The sequence below is a fragment of the Kogia breviceps genome, chromosome 1 (assembly GCF_026419965.1).
Source record: "Kogia breviceps isolate mKogBre1 chromosome 1, mKogBre1 haplotype 1, whole genome shotgun sequence".
Lineage (NCBI taxonomy): Eukaryota > Metazoa > Chordata > Mammalia > Artiodactyla > Physeteridae > Kogia > Kogia breviceps.
Window position 1 is genome coordinate 20,299,963 of NC_081310.1, and position 26,187 is coordinate 20,326,149.

Genomic DNA, 26,187 nt, shown 5'->3' on the forward strand with positions numbered 1-26,187 from the left:
CCCTACCAGCAACTGCAGCTTTTGCAATTAATAAGGGATAAAGGAACCCTGTTGACATTTTTGTTTGAAGACCCAAAGTTCACATTTTCACTACTAATTGAATCTTTTCTGTTTTGGTACAGAACTAAACTGTCCTCTCTTGGATTTCAAGAACTGATGAGATCACAGCTGCAATTACCTCTGAACTCTCTGTCTTTACAATGCATTGAAAATAATTAGACACGTCTCTGCTATAGAAACACTGTCCTGGGCAAATTGTCTTAAGGCGTCCTGTTTTTCATTTACCAGCTTTTTCCTTATGGAAAAAGACAGTTTCCAGCAGTTAGAACTAGAGAAGGGTAGACCTTCCAAAAGGAGGACTCCCAAAAGAGTTATCCATTTTGTTGATGGTGACATCATGGAAGAATATAGCACAGAGGAAGAGGAAGAAAAAGAAGAACAGAGAACAAATTCAACACTTGATCCTGTAAGCTTAGAATATCATTATTAGTGAACATGGGGGCTGAATGAATGGGAGATTAAGGCAGATGAGGTTTGTGGAAAACACAGTTTTAAGCAAATTCCTTGCTCTCCTTGGTTTGCTTTCTACAGCCAAGTACAATCAACTTATAATTTTGATAATCTTAGGTTTCTCATCTATGAGAGAAAATAGAACCTATTACGAAGCATTTTGAAACTTCTACACTGCAGACTCTGCACTCACCACTCCTGTTATTAATTTATGCTGATTTGGTTTCTCTTTTTTTTTTTTTTCAGTCTAAACTTTCATGGGGGTCCTACCTATGGTTTTGGGCAGGGCGAATAGCAAGGACCTCATTTTCTAGTAAGTACTGCTAAGGTTATTTTTTTCTGCCCTAAATATAGACTTATAGACCCTCAGAGTTAGACGGGACTTCCAGTGGTTTAATCCACTCCGTGACATTCTGAAGAACTGGTCACTTCCATATCTACGCTTGAACATTCCCGAAGGCATAGAACCTCACATCTTCAGGCAGACCCCCTGCCATCTTTTCTCAACTCTTTTTAGTAAATTCTATCTGCTATTCTATCTTCTTTTAAAGTTCTTCCCATTGATCCTAGTTGTCTTTTTAAAAGCCAGACAACACCAGTCCAGATTCCTCTTTCATAGAATTTCAAATATTTGAAGACAATAATCAGTCCTCCCTGAGGTGACTCGTCACCTGAATAAACTTCCAAGTTTTTTCTTTTTTTCAACTATTGTTACCTGACACAGCTCCAAGTTCCCTTTTCATAATCACTTTATTATAAACAATTTTATTGATCCCTCCCAAGGGCATAATGAATGGCCTAAGTGGCTGTTTACAAGAGACAAAATACTAAATCTTATTTTGTTTGACTTTCACCAATTTTTTAAAAATCACAATTGGCAGCATCTAATTACTCATTTCCTTCTAACTTGCATATGCTTGCGTATGTGATGGGGGGAAACAACTTTAGGTACCTGAGAAAATATAAAATATAGCTCTTAGGAATTGATCTTCATTCATTCATTCAGTAAACATTTATTGAGTACTCATGTATGCTCAGCACTGTGCAGGACCCTGGGACACAAAGACAAATGACAGTCTTTGCTTTCAAGGGCCTTAATATTCAACGGGTAATATAGGCTGGTAAACATGCCTATGATGATAATTTATTGTTATAACTTCCATGGCAAGAGAAGTGTAGGGACTACAGACTGGGATACTCAGGAATGGTGATGTACAGAGCTGGAACGCAGACGACACTGGTAATTAATCTTTTCCATGTAAGATTCTAGTAGGTCATAAACAGGAAAAACTCCTGAGATTTATTCTAATGTTTTAGAAACTTCTCTTATGCACATGTACTAGGCACTGTGGCAAACAAACAGATTCCAGAGCTAGAGTATTTTTGAAAGGATAAAGCACATTTAAAAAGAATAGAGAGCATCATTTTGATGCACTGTATGAGCAATTTCTTCAGAAGTGGAATGAATCATGGGAATCAGAAAGTCCTATAACGGGGGAAGGCACATCAGAAGCCTATACTTCTGCAGGAGAACATCTCTAGGAGAGACCTTTTTGGAAACCCCTCATTATTCATGCTAAACCTTTATCCCTAACTCTAACAATCCCTGAGACTGCAGGCCACCTTGATACTGTAACTGAAGGCAGACAAGGAAGGCCTTAAATTGCTGCTCGGAAGGATGCATGTTTTGATGCACGGAAGAATTTCTGACATGGGTCTCGGTAACATTGGATTTAATTTGGGGTATACTTTGCAACATACTCACAGCTGATGATCAGGTGATATGCATGGGGACGGGCAACATCTGTTCTGATTGCTCAGGACCTGTACCCGCTATGAAGTATTTTGAAAATCTCCCCTTATATATTCATCTGGAAAGGATAGTTTACATGTAATCCTATGTGAAGACAGAAGATTTAACAAATTCCCTTTGCAGTCCTAGGACTTTTTGAGAGTCTGGAGCAATTGAAATCTTTTGTCAGCCTTGAAGTTAAGTATAGTAGTAGACCATTTGAGGGCAAGTTGAAACTTTCGGCATCGCCACTGAGTCTAAGCTTTAATTATTAATTCAGTTTACCCAAGCGTTTTTCTTTCTTCTAGCATGTGAATTCCTTGGTGGAAGATTTGCTGTCTTCTTTGGTCTTAATCAACCCAAATACCAGTATGTGTTAAATGAGTACTATAGAACACAAAATAAGGTATGTGACATCCTGCTGGGGACACCAAGAGCCCTGAGATGGGAATGTTGGTTGTTCCTGATTTGGGCCCTTACAGAGGAGTATTTTCCCACCTGGTAATTCATGTAACTGCAGTTTCACTGAGCTCCCATGGTCAGACTCATTTCTTTTTCTAATACCCCTCACCCCATGATGCTTACTCGTATTTGCCTCTCATGTGAAGTTAGAAGGTCATGAGATAGTTCGTAGATGGTAGTCGAGTGTGAAGCCTGAGATCGCATAAAGGGGAGGCTTCTTACAAGGGTGTCTCTACAAGAGGGGGAGATCAGAGGTATTGGGTTTACTGTTAAACATTTCCTTATTTCTCTCTGTATCAGGAAAGTGACAAGGAGAGTGAAGGGAATGGATCAAAGGCCCAACCAGCTAACGTTCCCAATGAAAAGTGTCACCTGGAGGCTGGGGGCCAAGAGTATGGAACGAGACGACAGGACATTGCCGAGGGCATTCCTCAGTGAAGTATCTCATCCAGCGAGGGCCTGATGGCAGATTCCGGCTCCCCTGGCTCTCTCTTCCTCAGTCATTGATTACCAAGGCAACAGCGCCACAGGTAGCACTTCTGAGCCAGATCTGATCTTAATCTCTTTGTGATTTATTCTCCAGCAGCCAGGAATTGTAAACAATCATAAGAACAATTGTGGATTCTTTCTCAATGTAAATTTTTATTTATAAGCCCAGCAACCCAACTCCACCCCGGTGATATAAGTCCTGTCAGTCAGCTGTGGGCTACTAGTATTGACGTTTGCACAGTAGTATAAGTGCTTTAAGGAACTCGGGCACGGGAGTTTTAGGCTGAAACACTTTGTCACATGGCAAGGGTATAGAAAAGGACCCTCTGTTCCTCAAAAGAAACTTTGGGCATTATGAAGTCTAAATCCTTTCAGGGTTTGACATAAGCCGTGTCCTTCCCAATAGCTCTGTTGGCTTACTTGGGGCTTGCTTTGCGATAAGCAAACATTGCTAATAACTCTGCTTCAACATAGCAGTCTTTGAGAGTTGGTTGCATTTCCCCCCAAACACGTCAAAAATAAATAAATAAATAAACAGTCTAAGCTCTAGAAGGAGTATTTGGAAAAGGTAAATGATTCTCTCGTTTACTTGTCAACAAATTTTCAAAAACTGTAAAGATCAAACATGGAAGTCATAGCTGGATAACACAGGTTGTGCTGGCCAAAGGTAGCTGTGATATAGAAAAACACAGGTTTTGCAGTAAAAAGACCTGAGTTCAAGTCTCAATTCTGCTTTTTACTAGTCGTGTGACTTTAGGTGTCTAAATTTCTGAGCCCCAGTCTCTTTCTTTGTAAAATAGGGGTGGCATTTGTTTCCCAAGGGTTACTGTTAAACGAAATGAAATAACAAATGTGAAAACTCTTTTAAAACTGTGAATATTAGTTGTTAATGCTTAACTAATGGCTGTTATAGACTGTTATATTGAAGGTCCCCAAAGAACCATGCCTTCTGGAATTCACGTCCTCACACAGCCCCACATACATTGACTCTAGCCTTGGCTACGTTACTTGCTTCGGCCAGTGAGATAGTAGCAAATGAGGTGCAACTGGATGCTTGATAAACACTTGCACCAGGGACTTGTCCTCTTAGAAAGCTTCACGTCGTGAAGAAGTTCGCGTTAGTCTTCTGAATGATGTGAGGCCACGTGCAGAGAGGACCCCAAGGATGAAAGACCATCTTACTCATTCCAGCCCCAGCCATGCTCCCCAGCAAATGCAGCCACGTAAGTGACCTTCTCCTGCCCTACGTGTAGCAGATGAACCATGCAGCTGAGACCAATCAGCCAACAGAGTCACAAGAAACAATAAGTCATTTTACGTTGTGGAGTGGTTTGCTATGCGGCCATATAAAACTGAAATAATAACTCTAAGAGAATGAGAAGTTGGAATCGATTTGATATGAAATCAAGGACAGAAGTAGGCCTAGAGAATAACGTGTGGTTAGTTGAATACATGAGGATAAGATAGGTTATCCGGCATAAACAGACAACTCCAAAATCTCAGGGGCTTAAAACATCCCAAGTTTCTTTCCTTCTCATGGGAGGTCCACCATCAGTTCAGATGGCTTCCCACAGTGTTCTCCAGGTGCTGGCTCAGGAGCACATGCTCCTTTGATCCTATGGTTTCCTCCAAACTGATGCTCTCAGGGCTGCGGAAGCAGAAGTGAAGTGGATAGTTAAGCACTGGCAATCAGTGTCTCCACTAAGAACGAAACATGTCCCCTCTGCCTGTGTTTCTTCCACCAAAGCAAGTCACATGACTGCAAGTCACTTTTAGGGGTGTGGACCTCCTTAGACAGCTGAGAAAGGGAAGCACTTTCTTCCAGTGGTATAAGGGATAAATGATAAGCTGAAAAGTCACTGCGATGCTGGTTTGATCTCAGCTCGGCTGCCTCTTTCTAACCTGGTAGCCCAGGGCTCCCGGGTGACTCTTAACTGGAGGATTCCCTGTCCCGCCCTCCGGCCCCGCCCCGCCCCACCCCCAAGGCATTCGGGTAAGCTTGAGCTCTATTCCCCATTGGGGAGGCTAGGGTTTGCTGTTAGGCGTACGACTTGTCCCCCAAGAGCCCCCTCCTGTGTCCCAGCCTCTCCAGACCCTTTTCCTGTTCCAGATCCCTGACTACCCGGAACCACACAGCAGGTGCCTGGGCAGTACACACCTTTTCAAGAAGCCTTGGGAAGCTGGGGCCCTTCAGGCCTCTGATGGCATAGCCTGGCCTAACCACCCGGATATACACCTCTTTGGAGGCGGCCCACTTGAAATGCATTTGATACTGGGCTGCAAAGGTAGCAACAGTAATTCCCTAATTTGGTTTTGTGGCTGATGGGGCCCCGGGCCTCTCCAGGAACAAGGGCTCCCCCATTGCATGTCATTCCTGGAAGCTCTGCTCCCATCAATCAAGACTTGAGAGTTCCTGGGATGAATGGCTTCGGGTTAACGGGAGGCTTGTGTGGGAGCTGCACACTGACACGGTGTTTTTAGATGATCTTCCTCCAGCCCCAGTATGACTGCAGCTTCAGCCAACGACGACTGCCTGCAACCTCACCAGATGTTCTGAGCCCGAACCTTGCAGCTAAGCCACTCCTGGGTTCCTGCCTCAGAGAAACTGTGACATAATAAATGTTTGTTGTTTTGAGCTGCTAATGCTGGGGGAATTTTTTACATAGCAATGAATAACTAATAGTTTTTTATTCCTAAATATGCATAAGGACTCCAAAGGTACTCATCCAAGAATCACAGCGCTCCCAGAGGGCCAGAATTTGGCCTCACTCCTCAAGGCTAGGCTGATCTTGCTGAGCTGTATCAGTTATTCCTCCTGTCTTATTGTGTTGTGTTGGGGCTTATCCAGGCAACCAGCTCCTGCAAGTTTAGTCTGGCTGTTTCATTTGCCACCACTGTTCATTCCTATATTTTCCACCTGCTTGTTTACCCAGGTGGATCTTCAGTAGACCAGGAAAACACTCCTCTGATATATTAGTCAGGAGCGTCCCCACCACAAAAAAAAAAAACATAAAAAGGAGCCTCCTAGAAAGTACAACTCTTTAGTGATATTACAGACCCATAGCCATTTTCCCCAAAGCACAATCATAATGTCAAATTGACTTAGTAGGAAGGGATTCTACCATTAGCCATACTCTATACCCAGAACGCTCCCCGCCAACAATCTAGACAAAGATATAATGCTTGTCAGCAGTCCGGACCTCCCTCCTTGTATAGTGGGTTTCCTCTTGGGCCTTTATTGTCCTTTCATGCCACCTAAGCTTGGTCAGTACCATCTCCGTTCATTCTACCGCATGTTTTTATCTTTGAACCTTGGAGAAGGAGTTCCAGTCCTACTCCTTTTCCTCCCATGAGGCATCTCTGCCTTTTGTAGATTTATGGATGCTAAACGGTATGTAGAGAAAAAGTGTTGCCCAGTTCTATCTGGAAGCTTCCACGATCCAATGATACGTTGGGGAAAGGCTCACTAACTTCCCCTCCCGATGATATTTAAACCCTAAACTCTTGCCAGCCCAAAATATCCCCAATTAACAAATTATGTAGCAAAAGCCTGTTGATTTCATCAATAAACTAAATTTAAATGTTTCTCCTGATTCTTGATGTTTTAGGCTATTACCACCACACTTCCTTGTGTGTAATGTAGGCAAATTAAAGTTAATTTTATTATTTTTCTTTTCTAATGATGGAGTCACCCTAAACCTTAATTAACCTTTAGTGTGGAAATTCAAGAAGTCTGAAGTGATCAGGGAAGCTCTCTGGCAAATGCACACAGGCATCTACCCCTTATCTCCATATCTCTAAACATCATTTGAGCATCTTCCCCTGGATGAACAGCCTGCCAAGAATTGTTTGGGTCTTTTTCATCTTTGCAGGCTTGTTGGTGATGATACCTTTCAGTTATTCCTGTGAAAGTTTCTGCCCTCTGACAAATTGCACCATCTGCAACCACAAGATATAATTATTTCTTATACCTACAGCAAAATGAAATCAACCACACCTTTAACCATTATGATTCTCAGGCAACTTATGCAGGCTTGCCAAGAGCTAGCAAACACAATAGTCAGCTTTTCAGGCAGAAGAGGGGAAAAAAATGCTGAAATCTCTTTAGGGAAGATCTTCTGTGTACGGTTTCATTTACGCTGGGGACAAAGTGGGAGTGACATCAGTCTGAATTTAATTTGGGTGGACAGTATTTACTCTGTGAAAAAGAAGATTAAGGTCCCCCAACAAATCAGTTGAAAGGAAGTGGATACAATTTACCTAACACATTTTGTTTGTCATCTTCAAGGCTGCCTCGCGCTGACCAGCTGTATAAATCAGGGCAACGTGGTAGAAACGAAATTCTATCCAGAATTGAGTGAATTTCTGTATAAAATGTGTCCTAAGGTAAATATTTCATGATGGTCTCCAGTTGTCTTGGGAAAAAGAATTAGTTTCAGTGACAGAGCAAGATGACCCCCAAGAACAAGATGGCTCCCAATAATGTGTTGATGGTGGGAGAACTCACATCTTCATCTTCAAATCCTAAGAAAGGTAGCTCTTGAAACTTTATATACGAATTTTATTAATGTTAATTTTAGGCAATTGATTGAAATGTCAGTCTTCCTCATTGGCTCATGTGATGGTTAGTTTTTTTGGGTTTGTTTGTTTGTTTGTTTGTTTGTTTTGCGGGCCTCTCACTGCTGTGGCCTCTCCCATCGCGGAGCACAGGCTCCGGACACGCAGGCTCAGCGGCCATGGCTCACGGGCCCAGCCGCTCCGCGGCATTTGGGATCCCCCCAGATCGGGGCACAAACCCGCGTCCCCTGCATCGGCAGGCGGACTCCCAACCACTGCGCCACCAGGGAAACCCTGATGGTTAGTTTTAGGTGTCAACTTGGCTAGGCTCTAATGCCCAGTTATTTAATCAAACATTAATCCAGGTGTTACTACGAAGGTATCCTGCAGATGTGGTTAACATCTAAAAATCAGTTGACTTTACGTAAAGGAAATTGCTCTCAATAATGTGGATGGGCCTCATCCAGTTGGTTGAAAGGCCATAAGAGAACAAAGTGGGGTTCCTCAAAGTGGAAGGAATTCTGCCTCACGACTGCAGCATCAAATGCAGCGTGAGTTTCCAGCCTGCCGGCCTGCCCTACAGACTGTAGACCTGCCAGCCTCCACCGTTGGGTAAGACAATCCCTTGAAATAAATCCCTTCCATTCTCTTCCTCTGGAGAACCTTGACTGATACATCTAGTATCCAACATACATTTAGGAAGTTACTGCTACCGTATTTAGCCAACTATTACACCGCCAGTTGGTCGGTGTTTCCATTATGCAATGTGCAGGAACAGCTCTCTTCTCTGCTTCACGTTGTTTCATGCAGTCGCGATTTAAACACACTTAAACGTTTACATTTTTATGCAGAAAACTGTCATCTTGGCTCCGCGTTGCTTCCAAATGAAGTTCAGCGTCGTAATATTTATGAAGAAGTACCTGGGCTGGATGGAGTTCACTCCTCTCACAGATGAACTGTGATCACATAGAACTGCATAACTGAGAACCAGAAGTCCTCCATTCAGTTGACTGGGGGACAATGAGTGGATGAAATACCCAGCGGATCCCAACAGAGGCTTAAAGCGAATGGGAAGGGAGCATATCTTGGTGTTTAAAGGGAAAGCTTAGTGAGTATTCAAGAGCCAGGAACCCTAGATTTCAATTCCGGTTTCTCTGGTCATTAGCTGTAGCCATAGACAGGCCAAGCATCAGGCTTGTCCTCAAAATGAGGATAATAAAAAACCACCCACCCCCAAGAATGGTGAGAATCCATTGATATCCAAACTTGAGATGCAAAAGTGTTCCAGGAAGGGGGACCCCCTTCCAGGGCGCAAGAGTGGGCTTTTGTCTAACACTCAGAAATGAATTGTCTGAGAGACACACGTACTGACAAAGCAAAAGACTTTATCGGGAAGGGGCGCCTGGGTGGAGAGCAGCAGGGTGAGGGACTCCAGGAGAACCGCTCTGCCACGTGGCTCACAGTCTCAGGTTTTATGGTGATGGGGTTAGTTTCTGGGTTGTCTCTGGCCAATCATCTGACTCAGGGTCCTTCCTGGTGGCGCTCGCATCTCTCAGCCAAGATGGATTCCAGCGAAAAGGATTCTGGGAGGTTGGTAGGACATATTATGGACTGGCATCTCCTCCCTCCTTTCGGCCCCTGCAAAATCTCCTGATTAGTTTTCGGTGGCAGCACCGTGTTCCTTATGGGGACCTCTTGCTGCGAGACAACTCATGTGAGTGGTAATCATTGTGCCTGGCCAAGGCGGGTGGTTTCAGTCAACTATTCCCTAACAAAAGCACCATTCAAAGTTCTATTCATAAGCTTCCATCAGTGTTACCTTATTCCCTTTGGTCCCCTCAACCCCTGTGGGATAATACCCAGAAGCAGAAAACTGTACAGTGAGAATGTATACTAAAGATTATTCCTATGCTCTCCTCTGCTTTAGTTCCTGCTAGAGTTACGACTCTATGGAAAAGGGAATATTGTATATTTAACACCTCCAGACACACACATTTATATGAAGCCATGGATGGTTCAATTTAGCTGCTATCTACTGAGATGTGTCATTGGGTGGAAAACAGAAATATGACCCCAGTTGCTGCCCTCGGGAAAGCGGGATCTTGTTGAGATAGATGGTACAATTCTATACCAAGGGCAGCTAAGTTGAGGGACCTGGCCAGGAATGTGCTCCCAGGAACTGCTGTCAGAGAGCTGTCAATGTTCAGGTCCTTGTCTGCTGGGATCAGACTCCACGTGAAGGAGGGAGACGGTACCAACAATGAAAGAGGATTTGTCCAGAGAGCAATGAGCCCAAGGAGATGGATGAGGGGATATTCTTATCTTTGAAAGGAAGAGTCATGGTTTCACAAGAGGATGGATTAGGAACTCCATTCTGAGTCAGAGTAAAATGGAGAGGTTTCCTCTCAACTGGTTCCCCAGCACTCAGCAACTTTTATCTTTCCCTAGAAAGATAGGAAGGGAAGGAAGAAAGGGAAGTTAAGCTCTTCACCCCCTGTGATATTGCAATTTATAATAAGAAATACATATTTTGTCTTTGTCCCCATTTCTGGCACAGAGATCCTAAAACCCCTTGGAATTTCCTGTGATGAGAGTGATAAAGGCACCTTGTGTTATATTAACAAGGTGGCTTTTGGACCCACCTAAGTATGGGGCCTGGTTACCAGAAGGACCAGTCCTGTGATTAGAGAATTGGAACTTTCAGCCCCACCACATACCCCTTGCTTCCACACCGCACCTGAGACTCCCAGGGAGGGGAGAGTTCAGTCACCAATGCCCAGTGATTTAATCAATCTTGCCTGTGCAATGAAGCCTGCCTAAAAACTCCTAAACTACAGGGTTCAGAGAGCTGTGACACTGTGAACACGTGAAGATATGGGGAGAGTGACAAGCTCAGAGAGCATGCAAGCTGCATGCCCTTCCCCAGAGCTTAACCTATGCATCCCGTCCATCTGGCTGTTCCTGAGTTACAACCTTTTGTAATAAACCAGTAATCTGGTAAGTAAAAATGTTTCTCTGGGGCTTCCCTGGTGGTGCAGTGGTTGAGAGTCCGCCTGCCGATGCAGGGGACGCGGGTTCGTGCCCCGGTCCGGGAAGATCCCACATGCCGCGGAGCGGCTGGGCCCGTGAGCCATGGCCACTGAGCCTGCGCGTCCGGAGCCTGTGCTCCGCAACGGGAGAGGCCGCAACAGTGAGAGGCCCGCGTACCGCAAAAAAAAAAAAAAAAAAGTTTCTCTGGGTTCTGTGAGCCGGTCTAGCAAATTAATGGAACCCAAGAAAGGGGTCATTGGAACCTCCCACCTATATATAGCCAGTTAGAAGCACAGCGGTCAAGCAGCAGGGAGGGGTGGGCCGTCTTGTAGGACTGAGCCCTTAAGCTGTGGGATCTGACGCCATCTCCAGGTGGATAGTGTCAGAAGTGAGTTGAATTGTAGGACAACCAGCTAGTGTCAGAGAATTGCTTGGTGTGGGGGAAAAAACCCATATGCTGGAATTGCATGCAGAATCATACCATTCCTTGGGGGTGTGAAGGAGCCTCCTGCCTGAGGTGGGAGGAGATCTGAGAGAAGAGGGCAGGATTAGACATATGGAGTCTTAAACCGTCTGGCTGATCCTAGTTTAGGAAAGATACACAAATCACCTGCATATTAATTAGAAATCCAGAGAGATAGAAAGAGCACTGTATAAGGAATTGTGAAAATTAGATTCTAGTCCTGATTCTGCTACTAGAAAGTTCTATGACTTTGGAAAAGTCATTTAATATCTCTGTTGCAGGCAGGGGCACTCCGTCCAGGGTCTGAGAGTGGGCTCTTATCTAGCACTTGGGAATGAATTGTCCGACAGACACACGTACTGACAAAACAAAAGACTTTACTGGAAAGGGGCGCCCCGGTGGAGAGCAGCAGGGTGAGGGACCCCGGGAGAACTGCTCTGCCACGTGGCTCACAGTCTCAGGTATTATGGTGATGGGGTTAGTTTCCGGGTTGTCTCTGGCCAATCATCTTGCTTGGCGCATATTTGGTCTGACTCGGGGTTCTTCCTGGTTGCGCACGCATCTCTCAGCCAAGGCGCGTCTCTCAGCCAAGATGGATTCCAGCGAGGATTCTGGGAGGTTGGTAGGACATATAATGGGCTGGCGTCTCCTCCCTCCTTTTGGCCCCTCCCTAATTTCTCCCGTTAGTTTTCAGTGGCAGCACTGTGTTCCTTATGGGGACCTCTTGTGGTGAGACACCTCATGTGAGTGATTATCATCGGGCCTGGCCAAGGTGGGCGGTTTCAGTCAATGCTTCTCTAACATCTCTGGGCCTGGTTTTCTAATCTATGAAGTGAGGAGTTTGGACTAAGTTAGCTTTGGGGGAAAAAAACGTTCTTCTGAATATTAATAAATTTTATATTTAAGAAAAGTCTGAGAAGCTTTTTAAGAAAATGAAGGACAGTTCTCTGCTGCAGAAGGTGCCTTGTCAAGGTGTTTAATATGTCACTGTGCATTGTGAAGCTCCAAAAGGCAGATATAGTATACAATATTTCCCAAGGTATTTGCTTATAAAATCACATGTGCATGGAGCATCTCCATCAGTAGCAATCTGAGGAACTTACTTTGAGAAACACTAAACTAGATCATCTGTAAAGTATCTTTTAATTCTAATATTCTTTTTTTTAAAACATCTTCACTGGAGTATAATTGCTTTACAATGTTGTGTTAGTTTCTGCTGTATAACCAAGTGAATCAGCTATAAGTATACATATATCCCCCATATCGCCTCCCTCTTGCGTCTCCCTCCCTCCCACCCTCCCTATCCCACCCCTCCAGGGGTGGTCACAAAGCACCAAGCTGATCTCCCTGTGCTATTCGGCTGCTTCCCACTAGCTATCTGTTTTACATTTGGTAGTGTGTATATGTCAATGCCACTCTCTCACTTATTGTATCTTATTGTATCAAGCTGGAATGGTATGAAGAAAATAGGCCTGTGTCAGGTACATTCATGACATGCTAAAGTGGGAGACATGTTTCATATTTACCAGTATCTTCTTTAGACTTTTTTCCTCTTTCTAATGGCAACACCATTCTCACTGTCAGCCCAGCTGGAAACTTCAGTACTTAACAGGCAACCTTGACTCTCAGCTGTCAGTCTATCCATTGCTAAATCCTGATAATTCATCCTTGGTGTTATCTCTGAAACTCATTTCCAAGTCAGTAACCATGCCCCCAGGCTTTACTGATGGACCTATTTCTTGATTGTTGCTTCACTGGTAGAAACACTGAAAATCTCTCTAACTCATAAGGGCATGAAAAATCTCCTTCTCTCGGCTTGTCTATTCTTTACCACCATGCCAGAGATTTTTTTTCTAAACCATGAATCTAATCAGGTTACTCCCCTTCTCAGAAATCTTCAAAGGTCCCACAATTGTTACAGAATAAAATTTGAAATTCTTCAAGGTCATTCATGCTCTAGCCCTACCTTACCCTACATTTCCTATCTCTACAAGCCAAGTTCCCTCCTCCTTAAAAACATCTTATTTCATGCCTTTCGACTCTGTTAATATAATTTTCTCTCTTGGGATTCCCACCTCTCTTCTCTTGTTTTCAAAACATTTGTCGCCCATAAAATATTAGTATGATTCAAGACAGTTCTATTGCCGCCTCTTCTATGAAACTTCGCTTGAGCCGTGCACTCTCCTTTCTCCATATGTGGTTAGAACCTCCTTTATCTAGTAAGTCCCCTGCCAGTACTATAGTGATTTGTAAACTCATGCTAATCCTTTTTTAAAGCTCTGCCTCCAGTTCAATTATACCTGATCCCGTTCATATGCTCGCTCATTCAACAACTATTTATTGCGTGCCAGGCACCGTGGAATATAAGCCGGGGTAAGATCCTGCAACCAGTCCCTTTGTTCCCCGCAGGACAGCTCCAGGTGCTTGAGGGGAGGCTCCAGCGGGCAGCCCATCAAGGATCTCCCACGTCCTTCCCGAGCAGCTATGAGCAGAGCGCACTGCGCAAGCCCCGAATACCGCGCTGTGATCGCTCCTTTGGCCCAGGTGGTAAGATTCTCTCCTTTGAGATCCTTAATGATCCTTAGAACTCAACATTTAAAAAAAACCTGTCCTTTGATCAAACCTCCAAAGCCTCATTTTCAGATTCATCCTATTAAGGCTCGGAAACAAGCCTATACTCAACACTCTGCAAATCCTCGCGCACTTACTGGAGTATTATTTACTGTAAAAATGTGCGATAAACACACAGAAGTCCCCAAAGCTGAAGGCTGGAAAAATGCAGTAGGAAGATAAATAAGCTTTGATGATGATTTCAATGGATGGTAATTTCTTGCTTCCATGGATACCGCACAAACACAGCTGTCAGAAGTGCGCTGTGTAAATCAGATGCTAATTAAATTAAGTTCCCACTAGCATTAAGGCAGCAAAGCATTTTGTCTTGTTTTCTTGCAACCAGGGCTCTCAATCAAGACAGCCGGGGCACTGGCATTTCAGGTCCATGGAGGACACGGCTGCCCTGAAGCAAAGCAACTGCCCTCATAGTTAAATTGCCATCGGTAACAGGAAAATAGATGGCAGTTTTGACAACACTAGTAATGTTTAAAATGTGAACGATCTAGTGGAAACAGAGCTGGTCTAGGAAAGAAGAGACCTGGGTTCTGATGCAAGTTTTGGCAAAATCATTTTACAACTCTAGCTTCAGTTCCCTGCTTCCTGCCCCCCACCTCCCATCCACCCGTCCTTCCTTCTTTTCTTCTACTGAATATTTATTGAGTGAAAACTACTGACAGGCCGTGTAGTGGGTCCTGGACATACAACAATAGAGACACTCCCTGTCCTCTGGATGCTCCTGGTCTTTTTGAAGAATGAGGAAGTGGGATTCCGTGATCTCAGAATCTTCTGGGACTCAGAGCTTCTCATTCCAAATATGATCCTTAAAAAACAAAAAAACAAATATGATCTTTCATTCAACCAGCACTTAGGTAATATCAGCTCTGTTCTTCAGAGTTCCATCCCATCTCTTTGTTCCAGGATACGGAAGACACACCCCTGCCCTTGCCTTTAGTTTTTAGAGTATGGTTAGAAATAAAAGCACGGCATGATTGAAACAACATTGAAATATTCCACAGCTACAGGTAAGCAGATACAAGAAAAATATTCCATATATTATGTAGAGAAGTTTTGAGGCTAAAGCTTGGGCAAAGAAGTCATTCAGTGAATGCTTTTTTTTCACTCACTCATTTATTCATTCGTGAAACATTTACTAAATACCTACTATGTGTCAGGTTCTGGGCTGTGTGCTGGAGACACCAAAGAGACAGTCTCTGCCTTCAAGGAGCTTCTAGTTAATTGGAGAGGCAAATACATAAAAAGTTAATTATAGTAAAATGTGGTTACAGCAATGATAGAATCATTAGAATAGGATGCACAGGGAAGAGAAGTTTTCTTTAAAAACAAACAAACTGGGCTTCCCTGGTGGCGCAGTGGTTGTGCCAATGCAGGGGACACGGGTTCGTGCCCCAGTCCGGGAAGATCCCACATGCCGCGGAGCGGCTGGGCCCGTGAGCCGTGGCCGCTGAGCCTGCGCGTCCGGAGCCTGTGCTCCGCAACGGGAGAGGCCACAGCGCTGAGAGGCTCGCGTACCGCAAAAAATAAAAATAAAAACTCAAAGGACTATTGAAAGTATTCCATCTCCTCCATACTTTCAATTGCCTCTAGACTTTGTGTTCTACAAATCACTCCCCATCAATATTCTAAGACAAAATCCTGGTGGAAGGTAACCATGTATGGTATATTTACAAGAGAGACCCTAGCATAGGGTAGCAATCTCCCTCCCAAATACAGTCTGATACAAATATTAATAGTTACTTATTCAAGAATGCATAATGTTACAATAATAGAAAAATGGAAAACCAAACTGGTATATTCATAAAATGGCATACAACCCAGCGATCAAAAGGGATGAACTGCTGATATACACAACAAAATTAAATCTCAAAAATATTGTGCTGAGTGCAGGAAGCCTTAAACAAAGGAGTACATACTATGTGATTCCATTATTATAAAAATCTAGAACAGGCAAAACTGATCTATGGTGGAAAAAAATTAGAATGGTGGTTGCCTTTGGAAAGTAGGAGAGGGGATTGATTGGGGATAGATTGGCATGAGACTTGGAGCGGGGGTGTCATGGTAATGTTCTGTACCTTGATAGTGGGTTAGGTGGAGTCATTGGGTTACACAATACATAATTCAGATTTGTATTACCCTAGATGGAATAAAACAATATTGAACTCGAGGTAATCATCTGCATGCTGAAGTATTTAGAGGGAAGTGTGCTGTTGTCTGCACTTTACTTTCAAATGCATCAGAAGTAAGATGGATTAATGGATGGATAGAGGAGTGAATAGGTGGATCGAAATAAAGCGAGTCTAGTAAAATATTAATGGTACAATCTAGATGGTGGATATCAGGGTATTCACTTATAATATTCTTTCAACGTGACTGTATTTCATAATAATATTTGGGGGGTGGAAAGGATACATGATGTTCCCAAAGAGTGGGAATGACACCCGTCTGGCACTCTCTTCTAGAAACCGTGCAACTCCCAGAGTCCTGGTGTAGGATCGAGCCCCTGGCCTCCTGTGAGGCAGTGGTTCTTAATCCTACGAGCATATTCCTACTCCACAGGAGAATCCCCTGTGGGAGTTTTGAAAAAATCCACCTATCAGGGGCACACCCTTGGAATTCTGATTTCAAGAGGTCAGGAGTGGGGACCCAGATATCTGTGTCTTTAAAAGCTCCCCAGATAAGTTTTATAGGAACCCCAGGTTCCTTCCACCACAAGGAATGAAATTCTCTGTCCACCAAATGGGTCCCCACATAGAGAGCATCCATCACAATGGCTTTCTTAAGCCTCCTCTGGGCCCCTTCCTTGCTTAGTAGAAAAAAACTAGACGCTGAGGAAAAAAACTAGACAGGGTGATGGAGGTGATTGTGTGATGGCTCCCGCCAGAAGCATGGGGCAGGCAGGCCAAAGGAGGTGAAGCGTGATGATGTTGTGGTATCTCTTTCAGCTCAGGACGCCTAATTCCATGTGAAAGGCAGTGCTTAAGGCTGGAGATGAAAAGAGGAGAACTCGTGTGAGAAGTTTAACCAGCTCTAGGTTTTTGGTGGCTTATTTATATTCCCTGACTTCTAAGTGGAAGTAAATTCCTCAATTTCCCCTTCTTGTTTTCGTTTCTCTTTCCCCACCCACTGTTCCTTCACCCCTCCTCCTTTCTCCTCTATCACTTTAAAATGCAAACACAGAGACATTACGTACATAGCTACGTTGATGTCTGCTTTCTGCCCCTTTCCCTCCCACTCAGGCTCTGGAAAGTTATCCAGCTTTGTTCATGCTTATAGCATCCATAACCTCTAGCACAAGACTTATGCAAATAGCAGGTGCATGAAAGAATTTAATTCAAAGAAAGGTTGGAGGTGAAAAATAGGTGGGGACTATTTTCTACCTTGTTTAAAGATGGAATGAAAGTTTTGACAGTTTCCCTGAATGTCCTACCATAAGTCAATTCTTTATCATCAGGAGCTAATTTTTTTTCTTTTTGTCACATACTTTTGAAATATAACCACTTGGAAATTATCCAGTAGTGGCATCTAGTGAGCTGACTTTAACTATTATGTAGAGTTGAGAGCTTTCTTCGAATACTGTCTTTCTTAGTTCCCAAAACAGCTGAAAAATATATTGCTCTGAGTCGATGTTTCTGCAGGGAGAAATTAAAAATGGTCCACATTACTCGAAAGGAAAAAACAACATACAGATCTACCTGTGAAACCCATTTCCAATGGTTAGTGTGACTCCATTACCTCTCACCCCAGTCCACTTAAGAAGTGTGTTATAATGTTTGTCTTTGCCTAGGAACTCAAGCTACAAAAATATTACACACCATTTCACTGGAAGCTGCCACAGACTGATTCCTGTGGTGAACATCTGGACATGTGTTCCAGAATTGATGGGGAAAAAACCTTCCATGGGCCATAGCAGAAACAAAGATGAAAATCTTTGACTGGGAGGTTATACCTTAGAGAGTGAATAATAACGTAGTGTGTAAAAGGATGAAAAAAAAAAGTGGATTTAAAGAAAGGTGAGCTACTTCCAAGAAACAGCAGAACAAGTGACTCCCAAAATTCATAGAATATAGTGACTAACTTGGCATTTCCTATCGCGTGATCCTTAGAATATCGGTCCCATAAAATGCTCCATTAACCCACACACCACCACTGCCACTACATCATGGTCAAATAAGATTGAGAAATGCTGTACATCACAACCCCTCTTGGAGATTTACTCTATCATTTCAGCTTTGAGATGTCCTGCAGTAAAGAATCCTATTTCATTTTTGTTTAACTTAGTGTCCCAAACATTTTTGACCTCAGAATAATAGCTAATAACATTCTGTGGATCTAGTGTTCTAAAGCATTGGTTCTCAAACCCTTTGGTCTCAGGACCCTGTATCAGTTTAGCTCCAATCAGGAGAGAGAAGCCACACAATACTGTGGCAGCATGCCAGTGGAACTTGCTGGGAAACTGCCCTCTGAAATTTGCCAGAGAACTATCCTCTAGGGTTTTTGGGAATGCTGTTGATGGAGAAGTGTCTCAATGGAAACATTGTGTTGCAAAACCACCTGGGGGCAGGGGTGCCAGAGGAAGCTGTCGTCTGCTGGGTGCTGCTGAGTACATAGCAGGAGCTTGGTGCTGGAGAAGCCGCCTGTGCTGCAAGAGCTGGCTGCTAAGGAAGCCATGTGTGTACTGCGGAAGCATATGCTGCAAAAGCTGCTCACAGGGCAGGGCCCTGTTGAGAGATCATATCCTATCTGCAGTGTCTCTCTAGCTCCCTCTACTGACAAAAGTTTCTGCCAGCTAGCAATGGAAAAAAAGTCAAAGGGCTCAGATGCATTTCCACAGAGCAGGCAAGGAAGGAAGAGTACAGAACTGAGAGACAGTAAATTGATACCTGGCACAGTTGGAACAATTTGAAACTATATATTCATTTATTACTTAGTAGCTAAACGTCACTGGTTGCTTGTCATGTACCAAGCACTGATTATCTCAACACATTTAATCCTTACTTAAATCTATGTGAAAATTATTATTAGGAACAACAACCATACAACAAAAACCAAGACAAATAAAAGTTAAACCACTTTCCCAGTGTCACAGAGCCAGTGAGTGCTAGATCTAAGATCCGAACCTAAGCACGTGAGTTCAGAGTCTCTCTCTCTCTTTCACCTGAGAACAGGGACTAGTTTACTTTATGCATTGTTGAATGTGCAATGCTTGCACAAAGGAAAAAATCATAAACATTTATTGAATATGTGGCTCAGTGTTTCTCAGCTTTTTTACATTATTATCTCTCAAAGGAGGCTTTTTAGACATTTTTTTCTGAATCACCCCCACCTGTGACCCAACTTTTGTTCGTCTGGGTCCAGTAATATCCATGTTGAGGATACTTAATGATACCTGTACAAGTGGCATGAATTCCTCCTATGTAGGTTAGGAGGGGTACCCAGGGGCTCAAGAATGTGAACTTGTGTGAGTCACTTTACCTCTGGGTCTCAATTTAAAGATATAAAGATATCAATACAAAGATACCAGGACTGCCAGGGATGTGAGTTTAAATGTCTACAGGGTCCAAATTTGTAACATAAATGTGTCAGTTAGGGCTTCCCTGGTGGCGCAGTGGTAAAGAGTCCGCCTGCCGATGCAGGGGACACGGGTTCGTGCCCCGGTCCGGGAGGATCCCACATGCCGCGGAGCGGCTGGGCCCGTGAGCCACGGCTGCTGAGCCTGCGCGTCCGGAGCCTGTGCTCCGCAACGGGAGAGGCCACAACAGCGAGAGGCCCGCGTACTGCAAAAAAAAAAAAAAATATGTGTCGGTTAGGCCAGTGTAGCAAGTGTGTGTGAGAGAGGCCATAGCAAAGCTAGAGAAAACTAAACCTGGTTAGAGTCATGCACGTTCAGTTTCTAAAATAATATTGTGCCTGTGGAGCAAAACACGTTTGTGGGCTGAGTTTGTTCCCAAAGGCTGCTAGTTTTCAATCTTTGGACTAAGTTCCCTTTGGGCTCTCAGGTTCTTTGTCTTCGGTTAAGTCAGTAATGATGTGCAATACTTCTTTGCTACTATGGAGTCTGAGAAGCTGTGTGGCTTCCAATTTTTGTTGTTATGAACAGTATTGCCAAACTCGTTCTTTTTTTTAAATTGAAGTATAGTTGATTTACAGTATTGTGTTAATTTCTGCTGTACAGCAAAGTGATTCAGTTATACATAGAAACACAGTCTTTTTAATATTCTCTTCCATTATGGTTTATTATAGGATATTGAATCTAGTTCCCTGAGCTATACAGTAGGACCTTGTTGTTTATCCATTCTCTGTATAATAGTTTGTATTGTCTAACCCCAAACTCCCAGACCATCTTTCTCCCACCCCACACCCCCACAAAAAACATTCTTGTGCACATTTCCTGATGCTCATATGCAAGAATTTCTCTTGGGTGGTGTCCATAGGTCCTGCAGGAAGCCAATGCTAAGACAGAGTTAAAAGTGCAAGAGATCTCTTGAGGGTAATACCTGTGAATGGTAAGGGGGAGAGGGAGAAGGAAGGCAGGGAGAACCTTCCGACTAGGGCACAAGTCTGACTTGTGAGAGGAGAGGAAGAAGGAAAGAAGATTGGGTAGAAGAATCTCAGGCATTTCCTGCAGTGCCGATGAGAAAGTCTCAGCCAGTCACTGAGGAGCTCTGGATCAGAGATTGCTCATAGAGGAGTTCCTTGCTGACCAGAAAATAGAAATACAGTGGACCAGTCCAGGAAGTCCATGTGCTGCCCAGGAAGCACATGACCCTGGTTTGACAGCTGAGGCAGATCCCGAAGCCACTTACAACTGGAAGCTGTTAGCTAGTTTTATTCCCTGCGACAGCATCTCTCTTACAGGGAATTATGAGCAGTGCACCTCCATAGCCACCACATGGGTATTTACCTACGAGTGGGTTATGCGTCTTGGTCCTCTTCGTTTTTAAAAAATAAGTACCTATGTTACATTGTTGATAAAGTAGAATTTTTAAAAACTGGTAAGTCAAAGTATTGTTTAAATATTTTATTTTTTCAGGAAGACAAGAGACTGAATATCCTTTTGCACCTGATAGTCTCCTTTGAACCCCAATCTAGCTACCAACCACCTCTTCTGAGTATATCACCTGTCAGGCCAGCAGGTAGGTGGGATCTGGAGGGCATGAGCATGGCCCAGAGTTCTGTAGTCAGATAAACAACAAGCAGAACACACAGAACAGACAGCTCCTATGAATTAGAACTGTTAGAACTTGTACAAAAAATTATAGGACACAAAGTACTTTCTGGAACAAAAAGAGGATATCTTAAGTTTAAAAATTTAGTGGGAAATAGTTACTGTTGAAACCTGAAGTTGTTTCCTGGAAGATCAAATAGAAGCAATATCTCAATATACAGAGGAAAAATACAAAGAGATCCAAATATGGGGCCAAAAAGTAAAGATTTGAAGGACAAATCCAAGAGACCCTATTTGTGAAAAATAGGAGGGCTAGGAGAGAGCAATGAGTAAGCGGTGCACAGAGAATTTTTAGGGCAGTGAAACTATTGTGGGGGAGCAAAATTTGCCACCCCAAAATGTCTCTTTGGCTTGAGGATTATTTTGAGCTGAAAGCAATCAAGACCTAAAAATGTCAGGAAGAAACTTTGACGTTCCCTCTAACTGCCTAAAAGTGTGTAGACAGAAGACTTGTTCCAGGAAGGGAGCTACTACCATAGATAATTACAGTATGAACTAGGTGTGTAGACAGGGAGGAACCTAGCAAAGTCTGTTTGTTAAAATTCCTCTCTGTATCCCATTGTCTCTGCATAACATTTGTTTACCAAATATTTGCTTTTCCATCTCCATGTGAATTGCCTTCTTCCCCTTTGAAGTCCCAAACCACTACCCTCAACATCTTCTATCTTTAGCAGAAGATGGTATTTAAGCTGAGGGCTTTAGCCGTTTTGGCGAGTTACCCATTTTCCTGGGTGTCTCTTATGTATACATGTTTGTTTGATTTTCTCTTGTTAATCTGTCTCATGTCAATTTAATTCTTAGACCCTAAGTTAGAAGACCCTAGAAGGGTAGAGGAAGATTTCTTCCTCTCTGACACTATTCTATATGATACTATAACGGTGGATGCGTGTCATTGTACATTTGTCCAAATCCATAGAATATACAACACCAGTGTGAACCCTAATGTGAACTATGGACTTTGGGTGGTGAAGATGCATTAATATAGGTTCATCAATTGTAACAAAAGTACCTCTGTGGTGCAGGATGTTGATAGTGGGGGCAGTGGGTATATGGTAACTCTGTACCTTCTGCTCAATTTTGCTGTGAATCTTAAACAGCCCTTTAAAAATACTCTATTAAAAAACACAAGCATGCCCCAAAAAAGGTGGGCAAAGGAACAGACAGGGAAAAGACAATAATTAAATAATAGAGAAAAATTTCAGTGACCTAAACAAATACTCGAGGATACAAATTTCAAAAGTTCACCAAGTTTTATAAAGACTTTATATATACATGTATGTGTGTATATATATAAAGATATATACCTAGATATATACTGGTTTTTAGAAAGCTTAAAGATATCAGCTATAAAAGAAATCACTTACAAAGGAAAAAGAATTAGACTGGCATTGGAGTTTTCATCTGCTGCGCTAGAAATTGAAGTATAGTAAAATAACATCCAGTTTCCTGAAAGAAAAAACAGATACCCAGGGCTTCTACATAGCCAGAACTCAGTTGTTTGGCTACATTTGTTAAAATACTGAAATACTTCCACAATGGATAGGAAATAGCTTAGACCCTGAGCATCTCTCTCCTCCCCATTCTCTCCTGCCCCTCCCCTGCAAACTTGTATTGCAGGATTCAGCAAACAAAGAGTTAATGTCTGGCACACCAGAGGTTCTTCTTTCTTATTAATTGGTCAGTGTCTGGTTAAGTATTTGAATACCATTTCTACTGCCAAGATATCACCTGACAGGGGAAAGAAAGTTATTAGAAAATAAACCATCCAAGGTACCTCAGCTGAAGAAAATGTTTAAGAAAGAAATCAAGTCAAATAAGAAAAGAATCAAAACAGATCTCAAGAGAGAGGACGATAAAGAAGAAATAAAAATAGTGATGATAAATAAACCTTTTAATATGTACTAAAATTTAGATGGATAATGATAGAGTGACTGGTAGAATTTGGGTATTTGGAATGGAAGATATTTTCTGCAAGGAAAAAATATAATAAAAGGTTGGAATGAAAGGTACTGAATTATCTCAGCAAAACCTAGGAATGAAGGGTACAGAAAAAAAGGAAGTAAAAGAAATCCTTGGGGGCTTCCCTGGTGGTGCAGTGGTTGAGAATCCGCCTGCCAATGCAAGGGACACGGTTTTGTGCCCCAGTCCAGGAAGATTCCACATGCCGCGGAGCGGCTGGGCCCGTGAGCCACGGCCACTGAGCCTGTGCTCCACAACGGGAGAGGCCACAACAGTGAGAGGCCCGCGTACTGCAAAAAAAAAAAAAAAAAAAAGAAAGAAATCCTTGGGTCCATCTTGTTTGGGGGGGGATGGGTATGGAGAATGAGAAATTAATAACATTCTAGAGATTTAATCTGGGAGCAGTGGTAAGTAGAGGACCTGGGCAGCGGGGTTGCAGGGGAGGACTAGTTGACATTGTGTTTTCATTAAATCATCAAGAAATATAGGTATTTGATTATGAAAGTCAGGAGAGAAGATAACTATGAGTATAGTAAAACTTTCTAATTGGCAAGGAGAAAAATGAATTAAATAGTAGCGAAAAGGAAAAAGGAGAAAAATGGAAGTAATGAGAAGTACATCAGTTATTTTACTCTGTATGAACAGGAAAATTTCATCCATTAAGTTACAGAAACTTTCTGAGGGAATAAAAAAACAAAAGTAAAGGCCAGATGTTTATATTAATACTCTTAAAGTGACAAAAAATATTAAAAATAAAGGGACAGACAAGTAGGTGCTACACAAGAAATCAGGAATGGCAAATATAATACCAGACAAAGTGAGATGTAAAGTTAAAAGCATGAAACAGGATAAGAAGAATATTGTGTAATAATGAGGCACAATTTACAAAGAAGCTATATAATAATTATGCACACATAAAGTGGCATAACATTAAATATAGGAAGTCAAAAGTAATTAGAAATGCAAGAACTTGATAAAAATACAATTATTCTGAGAGATTTTAATTTAGTCTTTTACACTAACAGATCTAGAGTCAAAAATGTAAGGACATAAAAGGGTTGAGTAATGACAGAGATTTTTTTCATTGTCCATGAAGCATTTTCAAAAAGTGTTACTACCTTGACTATAAGGGCCTTAATATAATTTTAAAAATAGAAATTTCTAGAATTTTTAAATCAAAATACAGTAACATTAAATATAATCAAAGGATAACAATTACATTTTGTTCTACTTGAAAATTATGAAATGTCCTATTAAATCATTCCTGGATCAAAAAGAAACAATGGAAAAATGATTACATATTTATTTGAGAAGACAATATTATAAAAATATCAATTTTCCAAATATTAATGGACATACATAATACATTTGAATAAGCTTCACTATTATATTCTTTAATGAGATAAAATGATCTTAAAATTTCTCTAGAAGACTAAATGTCAAACACTTATAAAGAAAACTATGAAAAAGAAGAATAATGAGAGGGACTTGCCTTTCCAGATATTAAAATGTATTATAAAATCTCTGAAATTAAACTCTATGATACTTCCCCTATCATTATGAGTTCACCCTCCTTATCCCTGGTGATATTTCTTTCTCTGAAGGTTACTTCTGTCTCATATTAACTCCAGCTTTCTTATGATTAGAGTTTGCATAGTATTTTTTCATTTGTGTTTACTTTTAATCTATGTCTTTATAATTAAAATGGGTTTCTTGGAGATGACATATAGTTGGGCCTTACTTTTTTAAACCAATCTGACACTCTGCCTTTCAATTGAGGTGTTTAAACCATTTACATTTAATATGATTGCTAATATGGTTGAGTTTCTATTTGTTTTCCACCTGTCTTATCTGTTTTTTCCCCCTTTCCTCTTATTCTTCTCTTTTTTGGATTAAGTATCTTCTTTGTTGATATATTAGCTATACCTCTTTGTCTTGTTGTTTTACTGGTTGTTTTTAATGTTTATAGTGTGCATCTTTATTTAACTTATCACAGTCTATAGTCAAGGGATATGATACCACTTCACATATGGCATAAGAAGCTTGCAAAACATACTTCCATTTTCTCCCTCCTGGCCTTTGTACTAACTTCATGATATTGGTATACTAATATACCAAAAAAGAAAAGTATAAGAGGAGAGAATACCCATTAATAGATGCCAGTATATATATGGTAATTTAATACATGTCAAAAGTGCTATTTCATGTTAATGGGAAACAATGGTTTATTTTAACTTGGTTATGCCACAACTGGCCTGGAGTGAAATAAATTTGCACTCCTGCCTCACACCATATATAAAAATTAATTTTCATAAAAATTAAAATTTATTTGTAAAATAAAAACATAGAACAATTTTAAGAGAATATATGCATAAGCTAGGGTTTTCAGAAAACTTTTTAACCAAGACAGGAAATCTAGAGTCTATAAAAGATAAAATAAGTATATTTGGTTATATAAAATTTTAAAATTTATATAAGAAGATATAAAAACAAAGTCACAAGACAAACAGTAGTTTGGGAAAAAATATGTGCCACAAACATGACTCCTATATAAGAAAAATGAATACTATATCAGTCAGAAGACTCACAAATTGATTAGCAAACACAAATACAGAAATAGGGACAAATAATATGAAAAGGAAATTTGTAGAACAGAAATCCAAATTGCCAATAAACTAATGAAATATTCTCAAATGTGGAAAAAATGCAAATTAAAGTAACAATGAGGTATCTTTACTTATCTACCAGGTTAGCAGACAATAAAAATAATACCTACTATTGATGGAGATGCAAAGAAAATTATTCTCTGCAGATATTGCTGGTGGGAATTTGGATTATTTCAGCTCTTGTGGAAAGTAATCTGTAAATATTTTAAAAGTTGAAACATGCATAAACTTTGACCCAGAAATCTTTCTGGAAATCTATCAGCTAAATATGAAAGCACCAGTATGTAGAGACATGTACAAGGATGTTTTACTGCAGTATCGTTTGTTGTGACAGAGACTTAGAGGAAATGCCCTTCAGCATAGTCAAATAAATTGTGGTAAGATTAGATCAAGACTATAAGTA

At 41.7% G+C, this 26,187-nt stretch overlaps 1 protein-coding gene across 1 annotated transcript; it reads left to right on the top strand.

The window, feature by feature from the left end:
* Positions 1–224: 224 nt before the first annotated feature.
* On the top strand, positions 225–3,202 carry FAM177B (family with sequence similarity 177 member B). Its single transcript, XM_059078762.2, has 4 exons — positions 225–466; positions 757–823; positions 2,611–2,708; positions 3,065–3,202. Exons 1-4 carry the CDS (start codon positions 299–301, stop codon positions 3,200–3,202), a joined length of 471 nt encoding a protein of 156 aa, XP_058934745.1. The 5' UTR covers positions 225–298.
* Positions 3,203–26,187: the final 22,985 nt, after the last annotated feature.